Genomic DNA, 13,744 nt, shown 5'->3' on the forward strand with positions numbered 1-13,744 from the left:
CCTGCGGCGGTGTGCGGCCCAGACGTGCGGCTCCACCTGTTGGCCGCGTGCGGCGCGCGGCGGGACCGCCGAGCGGGACCGCGTCCCGGGCGCCGACCGTCGCGGCAGTCGCGCCCTCGGCCTGCCGTGCGAGGCCTGCTCCGGCCACGAGTGTTCTTCCTGGCTCGGCGCTTCCGCCGGCCCTCAGAGCGTCCTTCTGCGCGGGAAGGGGGCGTTAGAGGAGGAGGATAGGAAGACGCCGAGTGCGCGGCGACGATGGAGGCAGGCGCCCAGGCCCCGGACTGGGACAGTGATGAGACTGTGGTCGCGGGGTCGGTGACGGAGAGCGACCCGGAGGAAGAGGAGCTGCCCTGGAGACGGTGACGCGTTAGGCCGGGCGCTCGCGGGCAGGCTTGGGGCCGGGCAGCCGGGGCTGGGCGAACAGGGGAATGGACGAGACCGCCGCCCTAGCCCCCGGTTAGGGCAGAGTGAGCTGTGTAGTGCGCGGCCCTGAGTCCCTCTGCACAGGCCGAGAAGTCTTGGGTCTGGACTCCCCGGATGCATTTTGCTTCAAGCAGCTCGTGGCTCAGGTCTAGGAGATGGTTAACGTAGTTTCTCTCGGGAAAGGGATGTGTGATGGGGGAGCTGGGTACTTCCAAACTGGAAACGGATCGTTTCATAAGGATCCCCAAAGCTGGTAGTTGAGCTCATCAAAGTTTCTAGAACATAGCTAGCCCTCTTTGCTGGATGCAGGGAAAGATAGAAGAGGGGAGGCCCCTGCCTTTGAGAAACCTCCAGGCCGGGAAAGACACCTGAGCAGGTCGTGGCAGTCCGATGTGGGGCGTCCAGGGATGGAAGGATGCCCAGGCTGGTTAGGAGCGGAGGGACTCTTAACCTAGGTGGTCGTCAGGCTTTGCTGGGGTTGACTCCCGAATAGAGGCTGGAAGGAGGGTCAGGAATTAGTCCGGTGAAGGAGGGGAGGTCTTCTAGGCCAAGGGGACTGCACGGTGGGAGGAAGCATTGCCTTGTGTGTGTTGGGACGTACAAACAGTTAAGTCTCACGGGAGTGTGAAATGGCGAGGTGGGGACTGAAGGATGAGCCTGGAGAGGAAGGCAGGGTGAAGTGTCAGCCCTCCCACATCCTGCGTGTGTCCTGGCGGAGTGCTTGTAAGATGTTAAGTGGAGGAGCAGAGTAATCAGATTTTCGTTGGCTCTGGCATGCCCTCGGCCAGGGCTTCTGAAATTTCCGTGCCCTTATAATCACCCCAGAATCCCGTTAAAATGTGGATTCTAGTTCAGGAGTTCCAGGGTGGGGTCTGAGCTGCTGCATTTCTAACAGGTTTCCAGGGTAGAGTCAGTTCTGTTAGAGCAGGGGTCACCTTTTGCAAAACAAGGCTATAGAGGTTAGTTTTGGCATCAAAGTAGTAACAGACTGGGATTATGAGAGCTCAACTAGGAGCAAGCAGTGGGAATGGAGGGAAAAGGGCAAATCTGAGAAATCCTACAAAGTAAATTTGGCAGGAGATGGTTGATAGGATTTGGAGCATGAGGGAAGGGCAGCGGTAAAGGACGATACCCAGGTTTTTGGCTCTTTTATATATACACACAGTAATAGTTGCTCTTGTTGGTGTACAGGGAGCATTTTGACTAATATTTGGAGTCTTACAACCACCACAACAATCAGGGTCCACAATAGTGCCATCATTCCAGAAAAAACTCCCTTGTGCTGCTCCTTTGTAGTCAGATCCCCTCTCCCCCATGTAAATCATTGTTCCCATATATGTAATATATCATCTTAACTTCATCTGCTTTCATTCCTGCCCCCCCCCCATCTTTGGTACTTAGCAGTTTGATTATGGTGTGTCTGGGCGTGATTTTGTTTGTGTTTTTCCTGTTCTGGGCTCACTGATCTTCTTGAATCTGTAAATTTGTGTTTGTCACCAAACTTGGGAAGTTTTCTGTTGTGATTTCTTCATATATTTTCTTTCTGCACCAGTCTCTCTCCTCTCCTTCCAGGGCTTTAAATGATGTGAATGTTAGACTTTTTGATGTTGTCCCCCAGATCCCTGAGGCTCTATTAATTAAAAATTTTTTTGGGGGGGGCCAGCCCCGTGGCCGAGTGGTTAAGTTTGTGTGCTCTGCTTCAGCAGCCCAGGGTTTTGCTGGTTCAGATCCTGCGCGCGGACATGGCACTGCTCATCAAGCTGTGCTGAGGCGGCGTCGCACATGCCACAACTAGAAGGACACACAACTAAAAAATATTCAACTATGTACTGGGGGGAGGGGCTTTGGGGAGAAAAAGGAAAAATAAAATCGTTAAAAAAAAAATCCTTTTTTCCTCTCAATTCTTCAGACTGTGTAATTTGTATTGCTGTATCTTCAGGTTCACTTAATCTTTCCTTTGTCATGTCTATTCTGTTGTTGAGCCCATCTGGTGAAGTTTTAATTTCAAATATACTTTTCTCTTCTAAAATTTCCATTGGCTTATCTTTTACAGTTTTTATTTTTCTGCTGAGAACTCCAGTGTTTTCACCCATTTGATGAGTGTTCACCTTTATCTCATAGGAAATTATTATGATAACTGCTTTAAAGTCTTTGCCTTGTAATTCCAACATCAGGTCATGATGGGTGGGGAGTTGGCATCTGTTAATTACCTCTTCTCTCAAGAATTTGTCAGATTTTCCTGTTCTTTGCAGTAATTCTGGATTATATCGTATATTTTGAATATTTCTTTTTTGGATGCTTGGTTGTGTTAAAATCCTCTGGAAGGTGTTGATTTTTGTTTTGACAGGCAGTGAGCCTGCTTAGGTTGTCACTGCACGTTATGTGTTGCCTTCTGTGAGTGGTGGTTACATCCATCCAATTTTCAGAGCCTTTGCTCTGCTGTTTGAGTTTGACTCATGTAGCACTCGGGTTAATCTGGAACTTGGGCAGTAGTTAATGTCATAGTTCAGTTCTCTAAGCCTTTGTTATCCTTCTTCGAATCTGCTTCACATGTTGACAGCTCAGCATTGAGACTGGAACTTATGTTCGATCGTACACAGAATTAGGTGATTGCTCTTTCCTGCTCTCTTTTCCCCAGGATTCTCATGTGCTCTTCCCTGTGGATACCTGCATGCTGGTTCATATGACCAGAAAGACCTAGATTTCTCTGAGTGTTAGCCTTCTCACTGCTGAGCAGTTCCCTGCAGTGGGGGCCACCTTCAGGGCAAAGGGTTAAGAGAGAGAAGAAAATAAAAGAGATTCTCTCCATATTCTTCACAGTATGGTTCCTCCAGCTGGAGAGACAGGTTTTCTCTTGGGTTTTAAGTGCCAAAGCTGCCATGGTTGGTAGCAGTAGAGTTGTGAGGCTAAAGAGAGAAGACAAACACAAGAAAACCCAGGGATTCCCCCCACACCTACTGGCGTTCAGGGATCCTTTTCCTTAATCTTCTGGAGAAAGATAAGGGTTTTCTACTGGAGTTTTTACTGACTGTGCCCACTGTGCACTTCTGGGATGAGGCCTTCCATCAAAGCTGGAGACAAGGGGCCAGCCTGGTGGTGCAGCGGTTAAGTTCGCACGTTCTGCTTCTCGGCAGCCTGGGTTTGCTGGTTCAGATCCCGGGTGTGGACATGGCACTGCTTGGCAAAAAGCCATGCTGTGGTAGGCATCCCACGTATAAAGTAGAGGAAGATGGGCATGGATGTTAGCTCAGGGCCAGTCTTCCTCAGCAAAAAGATGAGGATTGGCAGCAGTTAGCTCAGGGCTAATCTTCCTCGAAAGAAAAAAAAAAGCTGGAGATGAAAAAAGGACCAAAAATTAAAACAAAAAACAAACTGTGGCACTCACGTATTACAAGGTTGTTATGTCGATTTCAATTTCAGTCCCCAGTCTACCTGCTGTTGTTTACTTTTCAGATTACTCCTGTAGGTTTTTACGGATACTCTACCAGAGTTTTTAGTTGTAGTGAGTGGACAAATGCACTATAGATGCCTCACTCTGTCTTGGCTGGCCAATCTTCTTTTTTTTTTTTGGCTCTGATTCATTTAAAAATGATTCTCTGCAGTGCCATAGAAACATCATTCTTTCAGACATCATAGCCCAAGGTTTAAAATTAGTATTCTTTTTATTAACATGGCATTACAGTCAAAGTCTAAGCATTGCTGGAGCTGAATGCCATTGTTTTCTGGTTTTTTCCTTCATCTTCATTGCTTACTTGTTTGCAGTTCATTCTGGCTGGTTTTCCTGCACAAGCTCCCAGCTTTGACTGGAATGAGGAACACAGATCCTAGTAGAGAAGAGATCTCCAATGGGCGAAGCATTATATAGTTTCACATAGCTGAATAATCCTTAAATGTTGCAACTATTAAGGTCTTTTTGCTAGGAACTGAGAAAGGGTCCAGTGAGCTTTGGGACTGGAAAAGGCGAGGCTTTCAAAGAATCAGAATGCCAGTTGTGGCCTGTGTCTGAAATAGCACTCTTTGAGGGCCTCAGTTTGGTCCTAGCCCGCCCTCTGGAAACTGGCCTAAAATGCGTCCAGTCCTTTTTGTGGCTTGGTAGGTGTTGCTACTAATCTTCTGGAAAAATTCAAGTTGCTGATTAATAAGATGTTGTTTGCTTGTTATTTGTTTTCTGAGAGGCAGGATTCATTTTTCCTGTGTATGCCCTGGGAGCTTTTTAACGGGCGAAGTGAAGGGACACAGGGATGGATGCTAGACTTCTCTGAATAGATCTGGTTTTGTCCTTTTGTCTTTGGAATGATGTAAGTGGTTTACATAACTATAATTACAAAACAAAATTAAATCTACATAAAAAAGAATTTCTAAAGAGCAAAAGCAAGATGAAACAGTTGAACCTAATTATGTATTGATTTGGTAGCATAATTACAGAAAAAGGAATTATTTTAAATGCCTTTAAAACATAGAATTTAACTCTACATGCTGAACAAGGTGTACGCTAAGGACATAAAGAGTTACAAAATAACTTTTTTCTGTAATCACATTGTTAATAATAATGTTTAGTATGGACTCTGAATATAATAGCCCATTCAGAGGAACCAAGGCTCCGTGAGAAATGACCGGTTCCAGGTCTAAGGCAGGAGATGTGTAAGATGAGCCTGGGATATTTCATCCTGGGAAGCTAGGGAAGACTAGTGGTGCATTAGTTTGCTCAGGTGGCCACAGAAATACCATAGACTGGGTGGCTTAACCAACAGAAATTTATTTTCTTCAAGTTCTGGAGGCTGGAAGTCCAAGATCCAGGTGCTGGCAGGTGTTGCTTTCTCCTGAGGGCTTGCTCCTTGGCTTGCAGGTGGCCACCGTCTTGCTGTGTCCTCATACGGTCTTTCCTCCATATACATGTATCCCTGGTGTGTGTGTCTCTCTCTTTTTACATGGACACCAGTCATATTGGATTAGGGCCTCACCCTTATGGCCTCATTTAACCTTAATTACCTCCTTAAAGGCCCTGTCTCCAAATGCAGTCACATTGGGAGTTAGGGCTGCAAGATATGAATTTTAGAGGGATGGAATTCAGCTCTAACAAGTGGTTTCATGTCAAACAACCCATGAACCACTTTGACGAGGCTCCCACCAGCTAAAAATAAGACAATTTGATCACTGACAAGAATAGTAACAGCAGTGTATTTAAATCTATGAGTTTATAATGGTCTTTAGAAAAACTTATTTCACTATCTGCAAACTAGTATAGAAAGAGAAGCAGGCATTTATCTTGCCTTTCCTATGCAAACTATACCTAAGTGACATGGCTGAGAAGGTAGCTTAACTGAATAATTATATAGTTGACAAGTGAAAGTTTTAGTATGTATTTCCATTAATAAATGAAGAAAGTGATAAAGTAGAATGTCACCATTTTATATACTCCTGATAAGATAATGAATAGACTGAGGCAATGGTCATCAATGGCCACTAAATCACAAAAAGAGTGACAGCCTTCCTGTTGAGCATGTGACATCTGTTGCCAATCACCGGGAGTGGAAATCAGATACTTCTGCCCGCTGCATCTTGGTGTTGGAGTTACCAAGGAGAAAACAACATTTAAGCACTGTCTGGAACAACACTTTACTCAGAAAAGACAACAAAATCAGCTTCACTAGTGGGCATTGGTCTCCCATGGCCGGTGGTCACTGTCTGCAGCTGATGCGGGGCCATTGGCCTGCGCACATCCCTCCTGTGCCACAGAATGAAGGACTTCATCCTCTCCCCACAGAGCACAGATAGAGGAGTGGGCTTGGCCAGGTGCCATATGACGTATCGGCTTAAACCGAACAAAGGGGTACATACTGCATTTGAAACGGTGAAAGGGATTCCCACATGAGGTGGTAAGTCCAGCACAGGCTGGGAGGATGCTTCATCTCTTGGTGAGAAGGCGTTCCATGCCCAAGGCTGAGACGGGCTGGAAAGACTGTGCACACGACTGCGTCTCCCAACACACCTCATTAGCTCCTGAAGGAAGTACACACATGCCCCTCAAATTGGACTCGAATCAGATCAAACTTCTAGATCTGTTAACCTGTTTACAGGAAACACACAGGACAGAGGAACATGTTAAGTGACATGCAATCAGCAAATCCAAAATGTGGGAAACTCTGTAGGAAAATCAACCCAGTTTCTTCAGTAAATAAATTGCAAAGGCGTGAGTGGGGGAAGGAGTAATTTATAGATTTAAAGAGAGACTTAAGAGACATGGCAACCAAATGGATGCCATGCACCTTGTTTGGATGCTGTTTGAACAAAATGACTGAAAAGAGACATTTGGGGAAATGTGACTACAATCTGTTTATTAGTTTTCCATTGCTGTATTACAACTTACTCTAAAACTTAGTGTCTTAAAACAATAAACATTTATTATCTTATAGTTTCCATGGGTCAGGAGTCCAGGAGTGGCTTAACTGGGTCGTCAGACTTAGGGACTCACAAGGCTGCATTTATCTCAACGCTTCGTGAGAAGGATTCCCTTCCTCCTATAGTACTTGTAAGACTTAGTTCCTCTTTGGCTGTTGAATTGAGACCTTGGTTCCTCTCTGACTGTTGAGTGGAGGCCTCCCTTAGTTTCTTGCTACTTAGGCTTCTCCACAGGGCATTTCACAACATGGCAGCCTGGCTTCCGTGAGAGGGGAGAAGCAAGAGAATAAGAGAGGGGGAGCAAGATAGAAGCCGGTGTCTTTTTGTAACCTAATCTCAGAAGGAACAACATCCCAACATATTTGCTGTATTCTCTTCTTTAGAAGAGTCACTGGTCCAGTCCATACTTAAGGGATGGGTTTATACAAGGCATAAATACCAGGAGCCACTTGAGAGGCTGCTTGCTACAGACTGTAGATTGAATAATATTAAGAAATTATTGGCTTGTCTTAAGTATGATAATTATGGTTATTTTTTTAAGGTGTGATTATTACAGTTATCTTTGGAAAGTCCTTATCTTTTAGAGTTGCATACTGAAATATTTCCAGATGAAATGGAATGAGATATCCAGGATTTGCTTCAAAATAACCCAGTGGAAGACTGGCAGAGGGTAGCAAGCATGGCAGAGGGATTCTAGAGGAAAGAATATTGGCTGTGTACTTATAATTGTTGAACCTAGATAATGAATATACTATTGTCTCTTTTTTTGTTGATGTTTGTAATTTTCCCTGAAAAAGTAAGAAAGAAAATGAACAAGTAAGTAAACAAAAAAACCCCTTAGTACCAAATCATATATTCACATCTTAGTACACTGTACATTCTTGGATTCTGGAAAGGTTTTTCAAAATTTTATTTTTTATTGTGGTAAAATATATATAACATTAAATTTAGCGTTTTAGCCATTTTTTAATAAAGATTTTATTTTTCATTTTTCTCCCCAAAGCCCCCCGGTACATACTTGTGTATTTTTAGTTGTGGTTCCTTCTAGTTGTGGTACGTGGGACGCCCCCTCAGCATGGCTTCATGAGTGGTGCCATGTCCGTGCCCAGGATCTGAACTGGTGAAACCCCCAGCCACTGAAGCCGCTGAAGTGGAGCCCGTGAACTCAACCACTCAGCCATGGGGCTGGCCCCAATTTTAACCATTTTTAAGTATACAGTCCAGTGGCATTAAGTACATTCACATTGTTGTGCAACCATCACCACTGTCCATCTCCAGAACTTCTTCATCTTCCCCAACTGATACACTGTTCGCATTAAACACTAACTCCCCATTCCTCCCTGCCCTCGGCCCCTGGCACCCACCCTTCTGCTTACTGTCTATGAAACTGACTACTCTGGGTACCTCATAGTGGAATCAGGCAATATTTGTCCTTTTATGTCTGGCTTATTTCACTTAGTATAATGTCTTCAAGGTTTATCCATGTTGTAGCATGTGTCAGTATTTCCTTCCTTTTTAAGGCTAAATAATAATCCCTTGTATATGTGTACCAGATTTTGTTTATCCGCTCATCTGTTGATAGACACTTGGGTTGCCTCCACCTTTTGGCTCTTGTGAATAATGCTTCTCTGAACATGAGTGTACAAATATCTGTTCAAGTCCTTGCTTTCAGTTATTTTGTGTACATACCCTGAAATGAAATGACCGGATCAAATGGTAGTTCTGCGTCTGATTTGTTGAGGAGCCACCACACTGTTTTCCACGGTGGCTGCACCATTTTACATCCCCATGAGCAGCGCACAAGAGTTCCAATTTCTCCATCTCCTGGCTAACACTTGTTGTTTTCTGTTTTTGTTTTTGATTGTAACCATCCTAACTGATGTGAAGTGATATCTCGTTATGGTTTTGATTTGCGTTTTCCTAATGTTTGGTAGTGTTGAGCATCTTTTCATGTGCTTATGGCCATTTCTCTATCTTCTTTGGAGAAATGTCTGTTCAAGTGCTTTGCCTGTTTTTGAATTCTCTAAGGGCTTTTTAAATAGAAAAGATAAACACTGAAGTTTGCCCAGGAACATACTCACTGTGGCGTATCGTTGTTACTTCTTAGTTTTGTGTCCCTCTCTAGATTTGAAGCTTCTTGCTGGCGAGAGCTGTGTGTCTTCTCTCTGTTACCTCGGTGCTGCCTAAAACATAGTAGAAAGTGAATCCAAAAATTAAAGGAATTCTGTCATTGTGTATTCTGAAAACATACACTCAAATTTAACTCTGGGATTTTAATCTCAGATTCTCTGTGGTGTAGAGAAACATGAAGGAAAAAACCCATCAGCACTGGTCCGTCAAATCATCTTCTCATTTCATGTCCCTTCAAAAGCAATGTTGATATTTGTCCCTTAATCCCAAGTATCCAAAAACAGCAGAATATTTGTAAAAATGAATATGACCATGTGAATAAGTCTTTATTTTTCATCTTGGATAAGTTTTTAACTAAAGGATATATTTCTGAAAAAATACTTTGACATAGAAATATTAATAGTGGTGCAACTAAGAATTTTAGCAAGTTTAGGTATAATAAGAAATGATTAAATTGTTAGTCTTTCTTTGGGAAACCTGATAATAATCTGTACCTTCTTTTTTGATATTTGAAAGGTTGCTCTTTGATCAAGACACACATCTTAGATCTGAGTTCAGTTTCCATCCTGGTATAAGTGGAATGTGCAAAGGTGAGAAAGAATTCTTTTTCACTAAGTAGTTCCTTTAATTTCTCAAGTGTTATTATTCCATTAACTGCTTTTATACTTACTTGCTCTTTAACTTTACACAGTTAGTTTCTTATAAGCATCTGTAATAGACCCTAAAGTTGGTTTAAGTCTATTAGTATAAGAACAGCAATGGGATCGTAACTTCTGGAAGATGTTTACGACTCCTAGAGGGCTGCAGAGATCTGGAAGTGGCACTCAGATAGCTGTTCTTCCCCGCATCTCCAGCTTAATCCTAGAACCTGTCTATTTGCAAAAGTAAATAGCACTTTTTAACAACCAATCTGATTCTTTCAGACTGAAATTAAGGTACAAATACCCTTGGTATAATATTTTTATTTAATTAATTTTTAATTGAGGTATAATTGACGTATAACATCATGTTAATTTCAGGTGTACAACATAATGATTCAATATTTGTATTGCAGAATGATCACCACAATAAGTCTAGTTAGCATAGTCTATTATGTTAGTCTAGTTAACGTAGTCACACAATGTCTAGGTATATATATTTTTAACAAGTGCCTTTCACTTACCAATTCTCCATACGTCCTGAGTCCACTTCTCTGTCAATTTAAATGCTTCTAGAAAAATCTATCATTGATCATCACTGTTCAAAAAGATCAATTCTGCAGTAGCTGTTTAAATTAGAGGTTATTTCCTTTTATGATTTCTTCTTGTGAGCCATTTTTTGTTGTGGAGGATGTCTGGAAATAGGTGTAGAATAGAAGAAAAATTTCCCTAAACACCAGGAAGATCTTCTTTTATGTATAGTTCAGAGTCTTTTTCTGTACATCATCTCGCCTGATACCCCAATGGTAAGTTACAGTTTCATCTTGGAGTGGTTTTCCTGCATGTAATTGGAAGGGACAGTGTGTAATAGTGGTCTCTAGAATCTGTTCTTAGGATGTGTGAAGTGCCACTAGGAAGAAGTTAGACATCTGTTTTAATATTCCAACCAAGTTTTTTCTTTCCCTTTCGAAATGGATAGACCTTGATTATTTTTGATAATTTTTAAAAGTAAAAAATGTTTTTAAAATACAGAATTATATAGTGTAGAAAGTGAAAGGTTCCATCCCCTACTCTTCTGCAGAATTCCACTCCCAACAATTGGTAGTGTTTAGTATTTGTATATCCTGCTAGACTTTTGTATGCTGATATGTATGTCTTTTTTCATAACTGATATTGTATTACATAGATTTCTTTGCTTGTTATATTGATCTACCTCAACCTTTTAAATTGCTACCTATTATTCCATTGTATGATATACCCTTATTTACTAAATTGGTATTTTTATGTTTCTCAATACTATAACAAATATGAATATTCTAATACTTGCACCTGTGCCTGCTTTTCTGATTATTTCCTTAGAATAACTAGCTAAAGTTGGACTTCCCTTTAAAGGATGTACATGTCAGATCTTGACATATATCGCCCTCTAAAAAAGATAGCTTTTTTGCTCTAGATCCAACAGAGGACATCTTCAGTCTTTGCTAAACTGGTAAATAAAAAGTATCTGATCATTTTAGTTTGCATTTTTGAAAAATACCACAGTTAGGCATATTTTAATATTGACCATTCATAGTTGTTTTTTGTGTGTGAATTGCCTTATATGTCTCCTAATTATTCTCACTTTATTATTGATTTATAAGAGCATTTGATGTATTAAGGATAGCAAAACTTTGTCATATATATGTTGCAAATAGTTTTACCCAGGTTACTAGTTTTAATGCTGTTCATGATATATTTGTACAGAAATTTTAAGTTTTTATGTCGTAAAATCTGTCAGTCTTTTAGGGTTTCTTGGTTTTTTCAAACTTAGAAATATTTTACCTACTTCAACTATTTTCTTTTGTCTTTATTCCTATTTATTGTATTTATGGTTTTTACATTTATATCTTTAAGCTCTTTTGAATATTTTGGCATATGGGAAGGTAGTTCTCTAACTTCATTTTTTCAAGTAGCTAACCAATTGCCCCAAAACTATTTATTGAATAACATATCTTGTTACTACTGTTTAAAATACCATGAATTTTCAATTCTCAGCTATTTATAGATCTGTTTCCCACTTTTTGATTTGTTTCATTGATCTGTATGACTATTTCTACTTATGTGCCATCCTACAATATTTTAACAACCTTAGATTAGTACATTTCTATATTTGGTAGGGAAGATCTCCTCCTACACAGAGTAGCTGGCTATAGCATTCATCCTCAGCTTCTTTGGTACAAACAGCAAGCTCAGTGAAGTATGAAACTTTGCCCACCAGTTTACCCTCTTCCATCTTTTGTTGGTGGGATTGGCTCTGAGCTGGGTGGTTTTCTGGGATTCTGATGGAAGAAATCCACGTAGTTACTTCTGAAGAAGCCCCTCCTTTTCCTGTGTTGAATGACAAGCTGCTTACCAATGTTTGGTTTTCCTTTAATCCATTTCTATCTTCTAATCTATAGTGAGTATATTTCCTTTTTTTCTCATTGCTGCTTCAGTTTTTTTTTGTTTTGTTTTTTGTTTTTTTAAAGATTTTATTTTTTCCTTTTTCTCCCCAAAGCCCCCCGGTACATAGTTGTGTATTCTTCGTTGTAGGTTCTTCTAGTTGTGGCATGTGGGACGCTGCCTCAGCGTGGTCTGATGAGCAGTGCCATGTCCGCGCCCAGGATCCGAACCAATGAAACACTGGGCCGCCTGCAGCGGAGCGCGCGAACTTAACCACTCGGCTACGGGGCCAGCCCCTCAGTTTTGTTTTTTTTTTAAACTAATCATTTCTTTGGATTCTCTCTAGGAACTGGAAAGGGAAGAAAAGTTAAAATATGGGCTCAATTTGCCATCTTAAAAACAGAAACTGACTTTCCCTGAATTATATACTAGCATTATGAGTTTTTTAAAATGACCTAAAATGAAATAAAAAGAAGAAAGTATTCTTTGTAGTGGGGTTTAAATCTATATAACTTTCTATACATATCTTTTCCATTCATTCATCCTGAAACAAAGAAATATCAAGTACTGTTTTATTCAGTGTAGTATATTTGTTTCTTTCTAGATAATAATTTAAAAACCTTGACACATAAAAGAGGTGTTAGGAAATTATGATTTACAAAATGATTTTTAATGACATTTTGCAGTGTCTGTAAAATCCTTGGGTCATTGTCAAAGCAGAGCCATAAAACTGTTGCAGATGATTTATGAGTGTATTTCATTCTAGGCACACCTTCTCCGGAGATTCACCTTGGGTTCAAACTCGGAGAGGATCCACAAGAGCAAATGAGTACAAATAAGACGATGCCTGTTCTTAGTGAGGGTGCAGTCTTGCAGGTGTGTAGCATATTGATTAATACATACTTATTAGAAATTGGAAATGCTGTTTCCAAGAGAGGCAAATCACTAAGGATTAATTATTTATGTCTGTTGTTTTGCTTATTCTTTCTTCTCTTAGTCAGTTTTTTCTCCTTTCTTAGCCATTCTGTGTCTTTGCTGCAACTTTAGTGAAAGCCAGTTGTTTTAGGAGGGGGAGGGGTTAAAATATTTCCCTTCTTCCCTGTATTTTTCTTTCTGGCAGAGATGTGTAAGCGAGAGAAATAGAAGGTTAAAATAGGGTATAATAATTACAAACAATTGAAGATTTGAAGAGTTAGTGAATGTATCTTTCAAAGATTTGTCATTGGATAGTAAATCAGCTGTCTGCTGTTTATGGGCTTGTTGTAAAATTAGGATAAGAAGGATAAATGAAGTACTTGATGTTTGTCCCTCTCTTTCACCTTCATGGGAATTCATTGGTAGTAAAATAGACCCCACTTTGTTTTGTTAGATAATATAACCAAAGTGTTTAAACATCTGTAGCAAATTTTAATTAATATTGTTTAAAAAATTGGCACACATTGCTGTTTTCACTTTTGTGTGTGTGTGTGTTTGAAGAAGATTGGCCCTGAGCTAACATCTGTTGCCAATCTTCCTCTTTTTACTTGAGGAAGCTTGTCCCTGAGCTATCATCCATGCCAATCTTCCTCTATTTTGTATGTGGGATGCTGCCACAGCATGGCTTGATGAGCTGTGTGTAGGTCTGTGTCCAGGATCCGAACCCATGAACCCTGGGCAGCTGAAGTGGAGTGCATGAACTTAACCACTGCACTACCAAGCCAGCCCCTCACAGTCTTTACATTTATTCTGTGAAA

At 41.0% G+C, this 13,744-nt stretch overlaps 1 protein-coding gene across 1 annotated transcript in view; it reads left to right on the plus strand.

Annotated features, from left to right (window-relative positions):
* Positions 1-255: 255 nt before the first annotated feature.
* The window catches only part of ANKRD31 (ankyrin repeat domain 31), a 129,985-nt gene continuing 116,496 nt past the window's right edge, over positions 256-13,744 (plus strand). The window contains exons 1-3 of the mRNA XM_046668181.1: positions 256-359; positions 9,469-9,542; positions 12,778-12,887. Of these exons, the coding sequence (XP_046524137.1) occupies positions 256-359; positions 9,469-9,542; positions 12,778-12,887 (288 nt within the window). The remainder of the gene's footprint in view (positions 360-9,468; positions 9,543-12,777; positions 12,888-13,744) is intronic.

Source organism: Equus quagga, chromosome 7 (assembly GCF_021613505.1).
Source record: "Equus quagga isolate Etosha38 chromosome 7, UCLA_HA_Equagga_1.0, whole genome shotgun sequence".
In the NCBI taxonomy this organism is placed as follows: Eukaryota; Metazoa; Chordata; class Mammalia; order Perissodactyla; family Equidae; genus Equus; species Equus quagga.